Source organism: Dermacentor albipictus, chromosome 9, assembly GCF_038994185.2.
Source record: "Dermacentor albipictus isolate Rhodes 1998 colony chromosome 9, USDA_Dalb.pri_finalv2, whole genome shotgun sequence".
NCBI lineage: Eukaryota > Metazoa > Arthropoda > Arachnida > Ixodida > Ixodidae > Dermacentor > Dermacentor albipictus.
In genome coordinates, this window is record NC_091829.1 from 9,282,951 (window position 1) to 9,304,114 (window position 21,164).

Here is a 21,164-nt window from a genome sequence, read left to right on the forward strand (position 1 = left end):
TATGTATTATAGCGTTATAATAAAAACACAACACCCGGGGAGCGCTGCCTAGCTACCACGGCGGTACAAAACACGGAGACTAACGCAAATCTGCACAGACGACGCCTTTAGCAGGATACGAGACCAACGCAGACACACGCGAGCACACCACCATAACAAAAACCACCTGGTTCCCAACATACCACGCGACTCCCTCCACACTTTTCTCCTGGGCGCGGAGGGGCTAGCGCCTTTCCGGTTCTTCCTCCTTTGCCCGTGTTCACCAATCTGTTTCACAGCACGTGTGGCGTAGGAAGCGCACCGTATGCTTTTAATAGGCGCAAACCCAAAGGCGCCGCCGTTTTCTGCTGCAGGCGGCGCGAAGCGAGCGTCACATTTCATTGTGGCGGCATCGTGTTTCGTTGTTGCCCTCCAGCTCGATTTTGTTTCGCCTTCCCATCGCCGTCTTAACACGACGAAGCGCGTCCCAGGCTCCACTGTAGCTCGAAGCGCGTCGGCGTCTTCAGTCGCGGCGATTCTCGCCGAGTTGGGCACTTCATAACGTACCGCAAGAAAGACAAAAAAAGCTGCTGATCCAAGCCGAATTCGAAGTGCGGGAACGTAAGCTTGCCGAATCCGCAAAAAACTACAATGCGCGCCTCGGGTATTTTTCCTGCAACGCTTCGCATTGCGTAGGTATCAACTACAGCCGGGTATGCCGAATGTTTGGTGACTTCAGATCGCACCCGCCGTGGTTGCTCAGTGGCTATGGTGTTAGGCTGCTGAGCACGAGGTCGTGGGATCGAATCCCGGCCACGGCGGCCGCATTTCGATGGGGGCGAAAACACCCGTGCACTTAGATTTAAGTGCGCGTTAAAGAACCCCAAGTGGTCGAAATTTTCGGAGTACTCCACTACGGCGTGCCTCATAATCAAGAAGTGGTTTTGGCACGTAAAACCCCATAATCTAATATATTTTTTTCAGATCGTGCGCCTTTCCGGTTAATACGTTTTCTTTCAAAAACGTATGCATGAGGTTCTCCTTACTAGCTCATCGCTGCATGAAAAAGCCAATCGCTTTACCGAGAAAGCCAGTTATTTTGTGGGGCGAAATTTTCAAACCTCAACCTTGGCTGTCAACCACATATAATTGGAGATGAGCATCCAAGTAGCAAGCAGGCTTAGTAGAAAGGCTTCGTGTAAGTGTGCAACATGTTTTTTCTCATAACATTTATTTGGCTGAATGCGCAGATAACATGCTAATTATGAACACCTGACTGCACTGCCAGGAGGCATGTTGGAATGAGACTGAACATCACATGCATTTCTGCTTAATAGAGAATCAATTGCCCCCAAGTGCGAGCATGCAATACTCATGGGCAATGAAAAATAAGAAGAAAAAACTGGCACAATTCATGCCCATCGGAAGTGGAAATTCTGTTATTTAGGTCATGGCGCAAGGTTAACGGTAACTGCTTTCCTTTAATAAAACACTGGCATACACAGACAGAACACACTTTCAGTTAAAGTGTTAAAGGTACTCTTGCAACATCATTATGTCACTTTGCATTGAACAGCTTGAAACATACCAAGAAAAATAAAAAGCTGAGGAACAACAGACTAGTTCAACTCTTTTGCAGGAACTGTAGGCAACTCTACTCAGTCACATTCATTGGACAAAAGCACACTTTGCACTGAAGGCAGAAGTAGAGAGGAATATAAACAAAATGGAATGAACAGCTTGAGCGCAATTAGTGCATTAAACATGCAAGTCTCAGTGCTGCCGCTTTGGTATTTCTCCACTAGACGTACTCCCACATATCCTCCATATTACACTACATTTGAGATTCCCTAAGATTCATCAGACAGTCTGGGTGGATTGGAGAAACAGTTGTGTGAATGACAGGCACCTTGTGGCCATAAACAAAGTCCGAGGTCCAGTTCTGGCTTCAATTTTGGCTCTGAGCACCTGTCTGTTTTCCTCAATCTCTTAAACCTGGTTTTGAACAGACAAGTGCAATTCCAAATTTCATGCTGGTAAACATATGTGGTATGCACAAGGACATGCAATTAGCAGAGCCCACACGACACAGGAATGCCTCCAAATCAGCCCCTTTTGATACGTATTTCTCCTTAGTGCACGATATGGATCACTTCTGCCAAAGAAAACAGCAAAAATTTGGATGCTAATTTTACTCTGAATGTGTACCACATCACAAAGTCAAGTACACTTCATATTGCTCTGGCTTCTGCATTGTGCAAGCTAGAGATAGTCAGCCAGACTGCATAGTCCTGCATAGCAGGAAAAAGCAAAGGCACCAGTCAGCATACAATTGACCATCTGATTGGCAGGTTGGCAGGCTGCCACAGTAGGCATGATTGGGTAGCTGGCGTATTGAATAATATGCCGTCAGCAATCATAAAGGGCAGATGGCTTCTGACTGTCAGTTACATGCTCTAGTTTCCACAATGTTGTGTGGTGTTTCTGTGAGACGGCAAATTAGGCGTTTCATCAAAGAGCAGTATGAAGTGTACTTGTGGGAACAATGCCACTTGAAGACAAAAAAAAAAATGCTAAGGGACAGAGTGTCACCATATTATCCAAGTAGTGCCCTCAACTACTAATGTCTCAAATGTACACAGTTTGCCAAGATGCAGGAAAAATACATGATTTTGAACCTAAAGCAGGACAGACTTCCCAATCTGGCTTTTTCACCTTTTTTTCACACTGATAAGGAACTTGTATTAACAACATGATAAAGCAATCACTGTTTACAATAATCAGTTACCATTCTCAAGTCCATGATGTCCACTGGCCTGCTCAGTGCCTCTGGTTGTTCATGTAAAAACAACTAAGAAATTCTTGCCAGCCAATCATATCTAGTGGATACTATAAAAATGCAAATGGCAGCACTGGACCCAACGTGGTTGAAAGATACGTGAGAGATGGTGCCTTGAATCACAAGCCAAAATCTGTCACTCAAGGCCTTGAGAACATGAACACATGTGACGCATAACATAGAAAGAGCTTTCTTGATGCTGTGGCAATCCACTCCCACACTTTTACATGTTAATCATGCTGGAGATTCAGTGAGCAACACAACAATGCAAGAAGTCAAATTTTACACCTTGAAGTCAGTAAATGTTATGCTGAATGTCGGACGGTTCAACAGCAATATAAAGCTCTAAAGGGAAGCTGAAGAGCCTTATGGAAAAGATTTGCCAAGCTTTGACGAAGCTTTTCGGCAACCTGTGCACACAGTGTATGTCCACATGCTTACAAGAGCGAAAAGTGCTGAAGGTTCAGAAAAATGTCAAAATAAATCATGCATTCAAATCTGCAGTAATGACATCAATGTTAATATCTATTCCCAAAGGCAAGCGTATCAGCTGACAACAATGCTGGGAGTGCAAACTCCACCACATTCATTCTCGAACCTCACACAGGATTTGCATGAGGTAGTATGTATGCTGAAATCCACCCACCCCTCCCCCCTTTTTTTAACCCTGCTGTAACATCATAAATTTGACCACAGAAACTCATGCTAATTTCACATTGACATTGTCACAACTACTAAATAATGTGGTTGGCATTGTATAAAACCACTTCAGCTTCCCTTTAACTGGTTATAACTTATTACAGCACTGAGAGCATTGCTCATTTTCGAAGTATATGCATGATGAAAATGGCTAAGTAAATGCATAATTATGCATGGTCAGGATTTGTGGCACAGTGCAGCATTAGCATGAACAGCAATTTTTTTTAACTATGCCGCAGAGACAAGCTTCATGAAAAAAAAAAAAAATCTTTCTGATCTTGAGTAGCAAGGACCAGATTTTGTTAAGATTTTTACACAATCCCAGCCTTTCTGCATTTCATCACTGACTCATGTGTCGTTTTGTCACCTGCCCATCACATGCTGATTGGCAAATCCCAATTACTTCAATTAGCATAGTTGTCATTGGCCTGTGCATGTGCCATTCTTGCAATAATCAGCAGTCAGTGCGAGAAACAAAAGGAAGAGAATTGAATGAAAGGAAAAGGACTGTTATAGGATACAGCTCCAGGACACTGGTATTCAGTGTACTGCTGAACCAACAGATGTAGAGTATCTCACAAATGGAAATAACACAAGCTTCTAATGACTGAACAGCACTCTTGCATTTCAGCAATGCATTTGAAAGACACCACACAAATTCTTATTTAGTGCTAAATGCCAGTGTTACCAGAAATGTTTGTATTTTAACAACAAGAGAGAAAACAGCTGGGCCATTAAATGACCTGTCCATATCATAGTCGCATAAATGTTCTGTTATGTGCAAACATGGTGCCGTAGATTAGCATTCAGTGGGCCTCATTGTTTGCTGGTGTGATTTTACATATTCCAATACGAGTTAAAATTTAAGTTTGGGCTCATTGCTGAAATTTTATTTCAACAAAGAAGCAGTGCAAACACTGGCAAGTACAGAAATGCCTCATAGGTAACCACCCTACACTTTTCTTCAATATCTAGCATTCAACTGCACAGCTGTCGCGAGATTTAAAAAAAAAAAATATTTTTTCGCTGACACACAGCAACCATATAGACAGCAAGCATGCAAGCAAACAATGAGTCCTGTCTGACATAGAACAAAATTCTTTAAAAAGCTTACTTTACATAGCAAGCATTAAATTATTCAATCAAAAGATTTTCCTTTGTAACCAAGTACACTCACTAAACTAATTGCTGTTGAGTGGTAATTTTTTACACGCTCCCTTGCAGACCTCTAACCACCGAAGTGACTGCCCTTTCTCACAAGTTAGTGTGATTGGAATGTATGAGTCAGCACTTCCTAACTTTAAGTAAAACACCTGGTAGCTAAAAGAAAGCTTTGCTGAGTGGTACTGAACAGCAGATGGCATTGTATTTCAGAGGCCCGAGTGCTTCTGCCTCCAATTCCAATTACTACAGCAAAAAACTCAAGCATTACAGACTCGCGATACCGCTCCATTATCCAGATTACACCAACAAGATTACTCTTGAGTTTACTGAGGTTTCTAGAGTAAGAAGCTGTCAACAGCTATATACGACTTTGCTCTAAGACAGCATCTTTTCAACAAATCCAACAAGTGCCACTACCAATGCAAAGTCGTGCCCACATGAGGGTACTGCTGGTACAGAATGCCAGGCACTGCAAGTTGCACAGAAAAAACATTTTCTGACAGCAAGCTCAACATCTCTGCAACAGTTAACTTATGAGTCAAGTGTGCGAGGCTGTGAATACTTCCTCTCATGTCAGTAATATAAACTCTACATACAATAACAATGCAACAGAAAGCACAATTGTGTTCCATTAATAGTATTTATAATTATCTGCATAGTTCTAGCAGCAAACGCAAGTCAAAAGCCTCGGCTCGGACAGAACAATTGCACAACTACACAACGCTCCTTATGCTAAGACGCAGTGAGTTAACATTCTCAAACTTGCCCATTATGAGCAAGCGGGAAATTTCTTGTGACAAACTGTGCAACTAGCTGGCAAAAAGCAAGCTCTTCGGAACGATGACATCTGCATGTAAACGCAGTGTCGGGATTGGGATTGCGAAGCACCTTGATCAGGCTGACAAAAAGGTGTAAAAAGGCTCTTCAGCTATGGTGCGTGCATGCAATTAACTACTTAAAACAAAGACAGCGAAAAAAATAAAGCACGGCCACTTGAGGGCGATCCAACCGCTAGGAAAATGGTACTTGTATGTGTTTTCTTTGGCCTTGCTAATTTTGAACAACCTGGAGCCACTGGAACAGAGCTCCATCACGTTGTCAAGCAAGAATAAAAATCCTTGCCTGCATTCTGCATTCACCTGCATTCTGCATTATGCATAACACCTGCATTTCCACTTGGAAAAGACCTATCCAAACAACATACTGCCAAAAACATGAGAAACTGTTAACACATGTTCTTCAAGCTTCCAGCACTCTTCCGAGTAGGTAAAGTAGCATGCAGCAGACATGGAGAAATGATGAAACAGGATAAATATGTACTGCACTAATTCAAAACAAGTTTATGTCAAAGGTTGAGGCCATTCTTCTACCATGCAAAACAGTTCACATCATGGGCAGCAAGAACGTATCAAGCTTAACGTACAGCTGCCTCAGCTCTGCATCAATTTGCTCCTCAACAAGAATTAGCAAAAGTTTCACCTGTGGGCTAGATAACCGAAATGCTGGGAATCTTTTGTTAGTCTATCAAAACATTGAGAATTTTGGTTGGTTTCATTGCTGCTTTTAAAGGTTGGCAGGCGCAGTGAGCTGCCTTGCCTGGTATGTAGTCATCACAAATTCCAAAGCAAATCGGTTGCAAGTTAACCAGTATGTGTTGCATTAATTCATTTGTCCACATCCTTTAGGGAGTATTTCCTCTGCTCTAATGGCACACAATCAAGTGCAGACAGCAGCATTATTCTTTCAGGACAACTGAAGTACCACCTAACTATATCCTAGTCTTGCCACAGTACCTTTGTGACTTTGCAGCATAAAGCACACACATTATGCTGCAGGCTTTTATTGACCACAGTTCAACAATGCAGATTATGCGCAACATTCCATATGTTACCCTATCACAAAGCAGCTGCAGCAAACGCTACGAGAGATTTGTGTTCCTTGTTGCCTCTCTGCAATACGAACAAAAGAGCTTTCTCCAGTTATGAGATTTTTTTTTCTCTGCAAGTCAAAAGTATAGCTTGAGCTCAGTCTACTGTATTGACAACAGCCAAACAACAACATAGTGTACCCCACAACAAAACTAGCTAGTGGTGATTCAGAAAACCACTGTCACTCTGATGGATTCTATTAACACTCGGGAAAAAGAAAGAAGATTCTCCTCTTTCTCCACAATAAGTTAAAGCAAGAAGGTGAACACTGGTCGGTTACCCAATATATATACAGACTCTCCGCAGGTAGCCCAGCATCCAAGTTAGCTGTGCAAGGCCCTCTCTTTCTTGACAGTGGCAGGCTTTTCTGACATAGCCAAGCACTCCTAAAGTTTAGTTATGGTCTCAGGAATGACATATCTTATTTATGTTTCGACTATGTACACATGGATGACTCAAGGCAAGCCTCCCGAGATGCCATGGCAAGCATAGCAATCTGTGAACCACATTTACAGAAAGTAGCGGCACATTGACTATGACTTTCTTGCAGAGGTCATGCCAATGCTATGCCCACGAATTTGGAGTAGCCTTGTTTGTGTCACTGTGCTCGACACTCAAATTGATGCTATTAACGTATCCTCTCTGAAGAACATGAGCTAGCCCCATGTCGAAGGTCCATGCAACTCAACATGGATGTAAAAGGCACCTCAACACCATTGGCACAGGTGATGCATACGGCGATGCACACATCGTTGTGCACTATGTAGCAGCAGCTGCATCTGTGCACCAGGCACACAAGCTTAGCATTACAGCTCTGTAGTTCGGTGCAGCAGAAGGAAGGCCAAGAGCTAGGAATGGTTTCTTGGTTATGCACACAATAAAGTAGTCTTTGTGTCAGGATGTTTCTATGACAGATGAATAAGCTCATACATGATGGTCAGCTGACGTTTGTAATAGGTGGTGACAAAACAGTAGTTTACAGTAGGATGAGTTGCACCAACTTAGGGTCAGGTTGCTTCAAAACACAGAGTGTAGCATTGCCTAAATTAGCCTTAAAATTCCACTTTTCCATCTCTTCATTCCCTTGTCTACAAATTCAGATTCAACCACGCTGCACAGAACTGCAGAGACACATGTAATGATCTTCAGCCATTCTTTAACCAAAAACTGACCTCCTCTAGTGCTACACTGGCCGTGATGACCTTGGAAATGAGACTAGCACATGGACTTTAAAGAAACGTCTACAATTGTGTATAAAGTAGTTCATCTACTGGCTGCTCCCCTACACATCAGTGTGCACACAGCTGTTGTAAATTATGACTGAGTTCAACACAGTCATTTCGGTTTGACTAGCACTATGCTGCATTCTTAAACGCAGCTGTGACAGCTGGAAACGTGTTCTTCACAATGGCCACAGCTCCCGAATGTATGTTTTTAGTGGATGTGAATACTTGCTGGGAGGACAAGCCAAGTCATGATTGAATGTGCGCACTTATAGTTGCACCTTTCCTCTTAAACTGCTCTTAAGATGCAACAAGCTCTAAATCAACTGAGAGACATGGTTCTACACCCTTACAAGCTGGCAGCTTCACAAACTTTGCATGGTAAGTAGGGAGAAGGTGGCCTTGCCCAGAGATCAAGTGCCACATCTTGGATTCACCTGTTTACCAAGCTCACACAATGCCACATGACTGCATGTGCTGATGGGCCTTGTAAGCAGCACAGCTGGATTTTTCTAAATGTGTGCGACTACCATTCTGTCATCTGACAAACATTTCAGACATCAAGCGTGTGGATAATTTAGAGACCTCGCTGCACTTCACAGCATAGTTCGAGGAGGGGCACAGAGCTGCTACGACGACTAGAGCGATGTGCCAAGCTCTGGAGGGTTCGGCGCCTGTTTCACCCGAGGCGACGGTGAAGGAGTGAGAAGTGGGTCGCCTCCGCTGGAATTGTCAATGGCCCCAATGGCCTCCAGAGAGCTCAGAGGCGGAGGGTGGTTCGATGTCTTTTTGAGGATGCCTCGTATTCGTGTGTCGCTGCCTCCTGGAGACGTCGGCGTTGGTGGAGGCGGGTGTGGGCAGCCCAGAGTATTGGCCCCTGGTGGAGAGAGCGTGCTTCCTGTAGAAGATGATGCAGACTGTGTGCGCGATGACGATCCCTCTCGTTCTCGCTGATAAAGCCGTCTTGCAGTCTGCCCAAGTCGAAGCACCTGAACGTAGTGCATGCAAGAGAAGGGAGAAACAAATTAAACAGAAATTGTAGCAGTTGATGCAGCAATGCACAGTCGTGGAAAAGTGCAAGTGCAGAATACAAACCAAGATAGCCCAATTAGCACAGTGTGCTTAGTGAGGGCAAGATGTTAGTTTATTTCATTTGATATTTCACTGAGCAATCCGCTGCTGTTGGGATAAGAGAAACAATTTCTCAATGCATCTCCCAGATACTATGGTATTTCTGCAGTTCTATGAAAAATATGTATCCCAGATATTTTCATTTGCATAAGATGATAGAAACTGGAACAGATGGAAAAAAGAAAGAAAGGAAAGGAGATAGGATTCCGCCAGCTCTAGCTTGTGCTTTTCATTATAGATGTGTGTGAACTTGGCCAGTTTTCAAGAAATGGCCGCAATTGCATTAGTACTGTTATTTTGAAGCACTTACTTACACAAACAATGCAAATAACAAGAAATTAAACCAACCTGTTTCATGCAGGCATGGCTTTCTTTATCCACTTTACGAAGCATGTCCATCCTTGACTCTACGATGCTGGCATTCCATAGGAAATGCTCAGTAGCCTTTTCAGGAAGAGTGGTGGGGAGAAAAACACACAGATACACATAAATATTTGCTTGAAAGTAAAGTACAAAGCAATCTGGCAGAACCCATCTCGCAATGACTGTCGACGTTAATTCGATTAGCATTCAAGCAATATAGTGATGACACAACGAACTAGCACCACCAAAACATGTCACGTATGAGCCACGTACTGATGCCAGGCTCCTCTCTTGCGGTTCTCTTTGGATATGCTGCGCCATCTAGCAGTGTGTCCATTAAGTCTGCATGAAGTCTATCCTTTTGCATGGCCTCCCTGATTCATTGCGCCGGTGTGTGTTAACGCGAAGAATTAATCCCTCACTGCCCACAGACATTTGTGGTGCTTCGCTACAGTGTTGGGCTGCTGTGCTTGATTCTGCCCAGTATAGAGAAATGTTGATTTCTTTTTTCATTGAGGTGCTGTGTAAAAAAGGTGGGTGGGTGGGTGGGTGGGTGGACGGACGGACGGACGGACGGACGGACGGACGGACGGACGGACGGACGGACAGACGGACGGATGGATGGATGGATGGATGGATGGATGGATGGATGGATGGATGGACGGTTGGATGGATAGGTAGACCCAATGTGGCTAAAGTAGGCTTAGAATGCTTTCACATTGAAACAAAAGCAGAAGAGGTGAACTTGAATGCTGACAACTACCAACTCACCTTCTCGGCCTTCTTGCCTTTGAGACCAACAGCTGCGCACATGCCGTTCAGGTCCTCGGAGAAACTTTTCATGGTCTGGTACAGCTCATTCAACTGCGGAGCGAGATCAGGTTTAGGCATGCCTATTATTGCAATATTTAGCTAAATGAAAATCGCATCACAAACAACTGGGCACAGCATGCCTCAAGTACTATGTACAAATATGCTGTGCCATAATCAAAGGGTCTCAAACTGGGTTTGGGTAAACCCAAGGGTTCCATGAATGCAATCTTTGTGTTCAAACCACCGGAACGCCCAATAGTGAGCTTCGCCTAATTACCTGGCAGCACTGCCCAACAGCCTTGATGCTAGCAAACTAACTAACTGCAAAGTTGCTGAGCATATCACGCACTATCATTCAAGAACCTTTCACCTAAATAAAGAATATGAGACTTGGGCTCTTTATTTGGAGGCACTGACCTCACTGATTTGAAAAAGCCACAGTATTTTATAGTTATCAACTCTAATGTACTTCTAAGGCAGAGCTTCATAAACAATGTCTCAAACTGCAATTGCCACAAATTTATGGTAAATTATGTTTATTTGCTTCATTTGACACAGTGAATACTGGCATGTTCCAAGGACGTGTACAAACTATGGACACTAGTTGATGGAATTTTTTTTTACCACCGCCACTCAACAAATACAATTTATCAGAAAATTCCCTCCGTCTTATATCAAAGGAGGACATTTTCGTTGTTTCATGACATCAATCTCTGGGCGCTTCCTTTGGCTTCACTCCAACCTGCTCATTATGTTCCTGTCCTGCTCAAGTTAATTTGTTATACGCATTTGCACATACGTGTATGACTAAGGTACTTTGCTGACTGTTTATCAGAGGGTTGAGGCCAGTCAAGCTGCTAAATCAGCAGATATTGCCTCTCCTTCATCACCACAAATTTTGCACAATACACTCGTAACAAACAAAGTCAATGTTTAATGCACAGGACAAGTGTTCCAAAATAAACTACCTCTCATATTAGCAAGAACAATCAGTGGAACCACAGACCCTGTTATTCTTGTCAATGCATAGCGAGGGCTTGGACTCTGACAAGCTTGACCATGCACTACGTGGTGCCCGTAGTTTAAAAAGATGTCCCCCAATTGCCACCGGAGTCATAAGTGGCGCTAGCTAACACTCTCATGCCTACGTTTGATATACTTCAACATATGCCCAGAAAGTGAACAGAGGGCAGCCATCGCTTTAGCTCAACATGTAGAACTTGAAGTATGGCTACCAAGCCTTAAAAGCTTGTTCGCACCAAATTCATTATTGATGATGGCTTCCCTGGCGTTATCCTTACCTATTTACTGCTTAGCACATCCATATACAGCTAGCCTCACCCATTTTCTCAACAGTCTGTCTTTAGGTGCGATTCCTGGCATCCACATGTCTGTTGCCTAATATCTACCAATGCTAATGTATTTCCTAGACCTTCTGTGTACAGCTTTACCTGTCCCTTCACACTTTATCTTTTTGCTTAATCTCCACGTCTGTGCATGTGGATTTCAGCTACAGCTATGTCACCACACACGCTTCTGGCTCAATAGCCCATGTAACAATGGGTATAGAGTTTTGCAGCTATGAACATGCAAAGCGTGATGCTTAATATAGCAAAATACAAACTGCATGTGCAGCATCTGCCTTAAAGAAAGGACAAAAGGCCTACTCACTGTCTTGAAAACAGATTGCGATGTCTCAGAGATGGCCTTGCACTCGGCCAGCACCTGTGAATGAGATACGTATGGTTCAACAAGTAGATGCAATGCAAAGAAAGCACCATGCACACACGAGACACGGCTTGTACAGCATAAATCGTCCTTATAGCGAGATCAGTTTACCCAAAATATCAGTGTCTCAGCTGCAGTGCATGTATTTTAGACTGGATTATAGAAAGCGCAGAGGCACCAGACTCCACTTAGTAAGAAGTGCGAAGTGGGAAATCCGCACGGGATCATAAGGTGCAGCAGACACAGCGACCCTCTGCATTTCTTCGTATCAACCTGCAGAGGCAAAGAGTGCTGCGATGGTCACTACATCGCACGGGGGCAGCTCCTTGGGCTTAAGTTTATCACATGATGACATTCAACAAACAAAACAGCTACTCACGGGTGTTGATAGAAGTTCCCCCATGTCATGTCCCCATTATCGAGCGTAGCTATTTCTGTATACGTTTTGCGAGCTCCTCAGCTGCTGTAGGGCACTTCGAACTCTATAAGCGACCCTTTAGAGCCTCATCATTTTTAACAAAATGCCACTTAAAATGAAGTATGGTTCCTGTCCTTATGACACCATTATAATGAGGGTTCATTGTCTATTCCTTTTTTATGCACATTTCAGTCTAAAGGTCCGCTTCCTGCAATACTAAGAAGCATACATCTGAGGTATGAAGGATGTGATAGTGGAAGGCTCAGAATTAAAGGGGCACTAAAAGCAAATATTAGGTCGACATGAACTGTTAAAATACCATTCCAGAAACCACGCAGCGCTTGTTTCGTGCAAATAAACCATTTAGTTTACGAGAAAATTGAGACTGAAGGGTCCGCATACCTGCAGTGTAATTCAATTCGTCCACCCCAGAATGGGGAGTGGTGATGTTGCATACACCATCACCACCATTTGCTGTCATCAGTGAGTAAAACAGTGCCCGACAGATGGCACTACAGTTTTCTGCGCAGAACGCAAACGCATGGCTGTGGAGAAACTGAGCTAAAACAAAGTGTTGGATTCGCCGCTGCAGCTGCTCTTGGTCAAGTGGCATGGACCATTCAGGAATCCCACAACATCACATGGATGTGGCATTCTCTGCTACTTGCAGCTGGAGCATGTTTCGCAAGCCAGAAAAACCAGTGCAGCACTACGTGATAACAAAACTACTGAAACGCGAGACCGCAGGCGACGCAGAGTGAAGAAAGTGAAACCTTTCAACCGCCAGCGTCATTGTCAACGGTAACATCAACGAGTTCTTTTTTCTAAAAACCAAACAGAACTGGACAAGCAGCATTTCCTTTTGTCCTATAATATAGAGGAGTTAGCGTCAAGGTGGCGGTTTCAGCAGCAAGCAGATTGCCCTCGATGCCTCTGCGTCCAGGGACTCAGCATATTGTGACATGCTGATTAGACATATATGTTGCACACAGGAGTAAATAAAGATCGTTCAGCACCGGATTTTTACATTTATGAAACATATTTAAGGCTCTTACAACCCTTAAAGAATCTGTGTATATAATGCTTTTCGTGTTCGTCTTCCCAAAATGTTTAGCCGAAAGTTTTGCGTATGCCTCAGCCGTAAAGTTACCCGCTTCAGGGTGCAGAACATTGGATTCCACGAAAGATGGCTCGAGTGCTGCATAAAGCTTGTTTCACATCAAGCGATTGAGCGAATGGAGCAAACTGCGGCGCGGCGCTGCGAAGCTTTTCGCTGGGTTTCGTTTCACATGCATTGCCGCCGCGCGTATTCCGCCGCTGCGAATAGCAATGTTGCTGGCAAAAAACACGGGAATTTCAGCCAGTTTCGGTAGTTTGCGACTACCAATATAAGCATTGCTTTGTCCCTGCCTCTTAAATTTTTATTTTATAAATACATATCCTGCGCTTAGCAATTAGCAATTCGTTGAAAAGTTCTCTTGGCATGTTGCCCGTACCACGTGTAGCAAGTAAATAAACATCATCCTATGCGCAGGCTTTTCCGCGCCAGTCCTCCACTGGTCACGTGTCAAGGCGGGTTGTTCGGAAGCGGTGCTGCCGCTCTGCCACTGCGATGAAATTCCAAGTTGGCCAAACCTCGCCGCTCCCGCCGCTAGTGTCGCCGCCGCCGCTCGAAACAGATTTCTGCGGCGCGGTGGCAGGATTCGTGAGCATTTTCGCTTGCATGTGAAACAGGCTTAAGACACACCCGCATGTGATCCTGATGCGCCAGTGTAATACTCCGGGTGCAATACTCCTGAAGTTCTGGAAAGTGAATCATAATATGTGCCTCTAGGGCGTGCTTAGTTACCAAAATAAACAATGTGTCACATTCAATCACCTGCCACTGTCAAGGCCATAAGCGCTTTGCTGCAAGCATTAGGTGATGTTCTAGAATAGGGACATCCATTTCTTCACTGAGCTTCCTTACACTAAGTCAGAGGGGCTCCTCCACTCTGGGTCGATTATGGAACAGTGTGGTACATGTAATGTCATTTATGGTTGTGTAACAAGGATGCTCAGGGTTTGATATATAAGCTAGAATATATGAAGCTAGAATATGACCTCTGTAAATGGAGTGACCATTCGTTTCATTCTACACAAAGGCTTTCTACAGGACTTGTCCTGAATACATCTGTGACCAGGCGGATTCCTAATTGGTGAACAGGCTCAAGCATCCTTAATGCGCTCAGTGCGGCAGAGTGGTACACTACACCACCGTGATCCAGGCGTGATCGTACGAAGCTTTTATACAGGTTTCTTAGGCACTTTCTGTCACTTCCTGATGTTCTATGTGATAAATGATTTAGTATGTTCTTTGTTTTCAGACATTTAGCCTTGAGGTACTTGATGTGGGTGATGAAGGAGAGTTTTAAGTCGAGCATGATGCCTAAATATTTGTGTTCCGTGTTCACACGCAAGTGCTGTCCGTCAAGTTTGATAGTGGGCTCTTGTAACAGGCCTCTCTTTTTTGTAACAAGGATGCAAAAGCTTTTCTGACGGTTAGCTTAAACCCATTCTTGTTAGCCCATTTTCTAACTTTGTTTAGGCCAAGCTGAATGTGTCACTCACGGACAGCAAGGTTGCACGATCTGAAAACCAACCTGCATGTTGTCAACATATGCACAATAAAACATGTTCCTTTGAATTGATGAGGGTAAAGAATTAATCTTTACAAAAACAAGGGCACAGCTAAGTGCACAGCCAGTGGTACCCCTGCTTCCTGTATAGATGGCCTGGATAAAACATCAAGTCGAACACAGAATGTTCGGTTTGATAAGTAGCTCTTTATAAGGGTGAACGTGTTTCCATGAATACTCATTCTCAACAGGTCTTGCAGGATCCCGTGGCACCATGTGGTGTTGTAAGCCTTCTTCGTGTCAAGGAACACCAACAAAAAGTATTGTTTATGAATGAATACATCACTAATATATGCTTTGACGCGCACGAGATGGTGTGTTGTTGACATCCCTTCTCAAAAACCACATTGGTATGGATTAAGTAAGTAATTTTGTGGATTTCAAGAAGTACCATATTTACTTGCATAATGATCACACTTGCATAATGATTGCACCCCTAAATCTTGTCGTCAAAATTCGATTTTTTTAAGTTTTCCGTGTAATGATCGCACCACGAACTTGCCGCAGCGATATGTCGTGTGCCAAGTCTGCCAGGGGAGAAAATATATGTTGTCTGCCAAGTGTGCCAGGGGAGAAAAATGCGATGCATTTTTCTCCCCTGCGCATGTTGAATTCTGTTGATTCTGTGCTTTGAGATAGCAGCAAAGTATATATATGCTGACTGAATGAATAAACACACTTGGTTGTTAGTCAGCACTGTTGTCTGTGTCCCTCTCCTCGTCCTGTTGTTTACTGCTGTTTTCCTGCTCGTAATCATGAACCAACCAGCCCAAATGTGTACTCTTCTTCAAGGAAAAAGTCGCCGCTCACTATTTTGGTCACCTTGTAGCCTGAACCTAGTGTATCGATTAGACATTTGGCAATAGTGAAGGGTGAAATCATTTTGATGGCCTTTTCAGGGTTCTCACTATGAATAACACAAAATCGTGGGACGATTTCTTTGCACATGCCAAAAAACTGGAACATTTCTTTGGTGCTTGACCTCTTTTGGTAAGAAGATGATCAGGCAGATGGAGGTAGGATGGTAAATCCATAAATATTTACTTCATTTCAGCCGCTATGCCAGCCACCTACCACTGAGCCCAATAAGGGGAAGCTACGAGACAAGAAGGAAACACAGACGCCAGCTGTACATAGCTACTATAACCTAATATATTTGACCCAAGGTTGGATAAACTACCCGATATGAACCCTTGCTGCCTGGAAAATTGGAAGTAAAACGAAGTGAAGAGAAGACAGAAGGGATGGAAAGTAGAAAGACGAAGATCAGGGAGAAGGACAGGAAAGGGCAACCACCGATTTCCCCAGGGTGGGTCAGTTCGGGGGTGCCATCTATGTGAAGCGGAGGCCAAAAAGGTGTGTTGCCTCCACCGAGGGGCTGTAAAAGTCCATACAGCCGGCATCAGCTCAACCTCCAGGATCCCCTTTTGCTTGGACACAGCTAAGCCTTGCACGGCTAGACGCAAGAGGGTCCAAACCCTATGTGCTCGGGTCCGCGGTGTTGCAACACACCAAACGCCTGCTGATGCAGACGCCTCTATGGGACGAAAATACTTTCAAATCCGTGACATTTCTCTGACGTACTGACACTGCGTTTTGGGTAGCTTTGAAAATCATGAACTGAATCATTGACCTCCCTTTTAACTACTGTTAACTAAATTGTTTTTGCCAAGTGCAAATAATTAAACTGATTTAGAGTTTCTCTTCAGTGCCCCATAAATACACACCTGCCAGGGTTCCTTAAAATGCATTACAATTGCAGTACATGAACATTTTTGCACTTTATACTACCGCAATGCAACAGCTGAAGCTGATGAATTGCACAAACTTTCGACTCAGTAGAGCTGCAAGTTGGGCTAGTTGGTGGGAGTTCATCTTGTAATACTGGGGTTACTGTGCTAAGACACAAGGGCAACAGAAGTAGAAGAGGACAGGATGTGCACAGACTCACAACTGAATTTTATTGAATGTAAGATGACATATATATACAATGATCCCAACGACGTCATCGTGCTGATAGGCCATCCAAAATCGCTGCCGTCACAATCTTTTACCGCCATACACGGGAGCTGTTCGAGGCATATGTTACAACGAAGAAAGCGCAAGTATGTGTTAGCAATCCCTCCATTGTGCTTGCTGATTGTGAGGTACAACTTCTGGACACAAGATTATGATGGCAGTGAACTTTTATGGTCTATCAGCATTATGACGTCATTTTGATCATTGTATATATACGTCATCTTTCACCCTGTAAAATTCAGTTTCGATCCTGTGCGCGTCCTGTCCTTTTCTACTTCTGTTGTCCGTGTGTTAGCACAGTAACCCCACTATTACAATATTTCTACTCAGCACCAGAAAATTACAGCTATCAATGTGTTTGTCATAGGTGCAGTTATTTGCACAACTGCCCCCAGAAACTTTTGGAAAACAGTTGCCACCTGAGAGCCTAAATTTCTTTGCCGCATAAGTACAACTCTGGAAATAGAAGCACACACTTGCATATCTGTGTGCAACCTACACAATGTCTTCTCCCTCTATTCCATGCGGTAAGCTCATAACGTCAAGATATTCCGATATTTTTTTTTTTTTAGTTGCTCAGTCTTATAGTCAACTCTATCTTTCTCTATTGACATTTGACCAAACATAACATCCTAACTTATTTATTTTTAGTGCAATTACCAGCTTGTGAGCTATCTAGCATTCCTTATTCTAAATGTAATGTGGGCTAAACTGAATACAACCAGAAAGAGCTGTAATGAAACGAAAAAAAAAAAAAACGTTCATTCACCTTGTCAAATGCAGTCACCAGTTTTGATGCCTTCACAAAAGGTTCACCGTGTACCTTGAACACCGGGTACTAATATGCAAAAGAGAGAGAAAAAAAAAAACATAGCTGCAGCTTTGAAACAAAATGTGTTCAAGCCTTATAACTCTATGCTACTAATTTCCTAACAAAACAAGATTTACTCAACATCATCAGTGAAAATTAGTGCTTTTGGCTGTTTACCTGACATATATATGCACAGTCAATAGACTGCTTCAAGACTTCACTGCTTATTTGACTTCACAGACACCAAGCTTTAAAAACTCTCCAGCATGCTGGAAATATCCTTAAATATGTATAAGCACTAGAAAGGCATAAAGGGGGTAAGAATTGCAGCTGTGTAAAATAAGCTTGTTCATCTTATTTGGCATAAGGCTGTGTGTGTTTCAGCCATTCGTTGCTTGCAGTAGAATACACAGTCCTTGTTAGGAATGCAACCATAAATTTTGTCACACTTCATGCATGCAATCGCACTGGCTAATAATGTGTTATACATACATTTCTACCTTTAGAACATGTCAAGTCAAGCTTAACAAAAGATCATAGTGGGGTTATCAGCACACAGTGAAAAACACACTACAGCAGGACATTCTAGTGTTTAGAAAACACTGACAAGGAAATGTGTTATAGTCACAAATATAGCATAATCATAAAAAAGAGGAAGCAGTGATCAAAGTGCGGCCATCCAAACATGCATATAAACAATAAAAATAAAAATAGATTTGAAATAAATATAACTCAGTGCATACAATTAGGTTAATAATCATAAGCAGCATTTAAAGTGTGGTATGGGAGCAGTCGTCTAAACAGTCACAAGAAAAATGAACCTGAGATACTGAATTATTACTTAGTGCATTGTATAAAAAACATTTGAACCTCAATATAATAAACACAGATATCATGAATTATCGGATATAATGAAGCAAACATAAAATGTTTCTCGTCAATATCAGCATGTATTGAATTTATGCTCATAAACGTTGAACTTAACTATGGTATTTTTGGTAAAAGAAAAATTTTAATACATTTCACTACAGCACAATACTATAAAGAAAACCCTGTTTAGGTTTCTCAGAAATAAAGCTCGCAGTTGAAGAAAAATCTGTCCTCGTTTGGAGTACAAAACTAGGGCGAATGCCTTTTCAGGGTTTTCAACTTCCTTTTAAATACCTCGTAAGAAGGGCTATAGAAAACGCAAGAGCGACTTCAAGTCCTGTTTTTGCCCATGTAGTTTTTGACATTGCTGCCTTGTGAAATTGGTGCCGCATTCCTACAGCCCACATAAGTTGTCAGCTGATACGGAAAGCATACAAAAATATTGGTTTGCAAGTGGGAGCATCTGAGAGAGGCCGAACGAGTGAATAAATAAATGAATGAATAAATAAATAAATTATTGAACAGGTGGTGCCCGCACCCCTTTCTCTTCGACAATGCTGATGCCAACCACTTCAGAAGCCGAAGCGAGACGGAGTGCCGCTGCCCGCAGACACTGGGCCAAGTTTGCACTGCTTGGCAAGCCGCACTCTTCGCAGCACTCGAGTACGGCCCGGTCCAAGGATCCTTTGAGCCGCTGGCACTCATTCAGCGCACCAGCCGCCCCCTACAAAAAAGTGTGCAGAAAAATGGCTGACTATTACAAAAAGAGCTCCACAGGAGACAAGGCCACACAGGCAATGTTAACGATAAACATACAGATGCTGGTTTCAGCATTTCTGGGCTTCCCATAGAACCACATTTTTCAAGCTATTGTAGGACAGCAAACTTCAAATGCAAGTCTTGTTTATCATTACAATGTGGCCGTGCTTGGGCAAAAAGTGAAAAAATTATTTCTCCTGAGGATGCCCAAGACCCTATGTACATGGCATACAACAAGGATTACATCAGGAATACAACAAAGATATAACAGAACTGGTTAAAATTATAAAAACAGCCTCACTTCTCAGAATAGTGTAATGCAAAAGGAACCAGTTCACAGGAAAACAAAGGAGGACAAATGTTTATAACAACAATGTTAATGCACACATATACAGGATCCTGCTTTCTCATTTATGAAAGAAAGGTACCCAGCGTAGAGAAAATGTATTCGTAAGAGTTAGAGTGGGAGTCAGTTCACTGCAATGATGCAAGAGCATGTGCAAAAGACCAGAGTCAAAGATGCAAGAAATAACAAATTTATTTTGCCTCACTAAGTGCAATTAATTAATAACAGCTAACAGTGGTGGGAATGCCCTTCAGCATTTTGAGCGGCTACTGGAGCAGGCGTAAGGTCTCCACGAAAGTGTGAACAAAAAAAAAGGAAATATAGTTTAGTGTGCTCTTTAATTTACATAATGGTTTCCTCATAAGAACTAGGAGCAAAATAAGTGATTCCACACAGCATGTCACGACAGCAGTAGAAACAGCACAAGTTATGGATATTAAAGGGACACTAAAGACAAACCTTAAATCACTGTAGTCTGATGAGATATTCTTTGAAAGCTCCATGCATGGTCTTTTACTTTGCAGTAATACACAGATTATTAGAAGAGTAAATGAAGGTCCCAGTTCCTCTAATTAAGCTTTGTGCCAAAACGCAAAAGCCAGAGTGACGTCACAATATTACAAAGCACTTTTTCATATTTCAGCCATTAAAAGTTTTTGAAATTTGCTAAGTTCAGACTTTTGGCTCTTTTAGAATACCATGTAGTCCATCTTTACCCATAAAGAATGCGCTAAGCCCAAGCACAATTAGCGCAGCATTCCCCCACTGTAATTAATCAACTGCCTCCACCTTCTCATCTTTTTTTGAGGCTGTCTTAGCAACTGTCACCAAGTACACTAGTGTGAACCTTGGTTCTTAAACAGCAAGTTACTGGAAATTAATGCCGGACCTAGTGACCTCTCATTTGTACTGTTGTCATTATGAGAGAAAAGCAAGTTTTCCCTGTTATTCAAAGTATGATGGAATGAGCAAGCAAAGCGAACAGCACAATATCTGCTGGTCAACCATGTTGTGAAGTGGTGAAAAAAAATCTGTACAAGAAATGGTATAAAAGATAGGCAGATAGATAACTCATTGTGAAGAGTAGATGTGTCAGTGGACGAGAGCTTATAAGTGATGAAAAAGTATGTTGCTGTACTAAATCTTTCACACCCATGGAAAAAAAATACTTTAAAAATTATATGCTTTACATATACAAATGTGCAAGTGCAACGAGTAATGAAAACAAGAAGTGAACTCACCTTAAAGGCTTCATCGAGGTGACGAATGCCAACGTGCCTCATCTCAGCCTGCGGTCGAGTCTGCCAGGATCGTTTTCTTCTTAATTTCTGAAAGAGAGAATCAAGAACCTGTGGACGCAACCTATTATAACCTGGACATTACTTGATAATTAGCC

The 21,164-nt window shown here is 42.8% G+C and overlaps 1 protein-coding gene across 6 annotated transcripts in view; it reads right to left on the minus strand.

Moving 5' to 3' along the window:
• Positions 1–1,400: 1,400 nt before the first annotated feature.
• Positions 1,401–21,164, minus strand: part of LOC139049852 (inactive phospholipase C-like protein 1) — a 345,846-nt gene continuing 326,082 nt past the window's right edge. For all 6 annotated transcript variants that reach the window (XM_070525679.1, XM_070525680.1, XM_070525677.1 and 3 more), the window contains 7 exons: positions 21,010–21,096; positions 19,202–19,387; positions 17,752–17,820; positions 11,811–11,864; positions 10,098–10,190; positions 9,312–9,407; positions 1,401–8,821 (listed from right to left, as the gene is read on the minus strand). In XM_070525679.1, the coding sequence (XP_070381780.1) occupies positions 8,471–8,821; positions 9,312–9,407; positions 10,098–10,190; positions 11,811–11,864; positions 17,752–17,820; positions 19,202–19,387; positions 21,010–21,096 (936 nt within the window). In that variant the 3' untranslated portion in view covers positions 1,401–8,470. The remainder of the gene's footprint in view (positions 8,822–9,311; positions 9,408–10,097; positions 10,191–11,810; positions 11,865–17,751; positions 17,821–19,201; positions 19,388–21,009; positions 21,097–21,164) is intronic.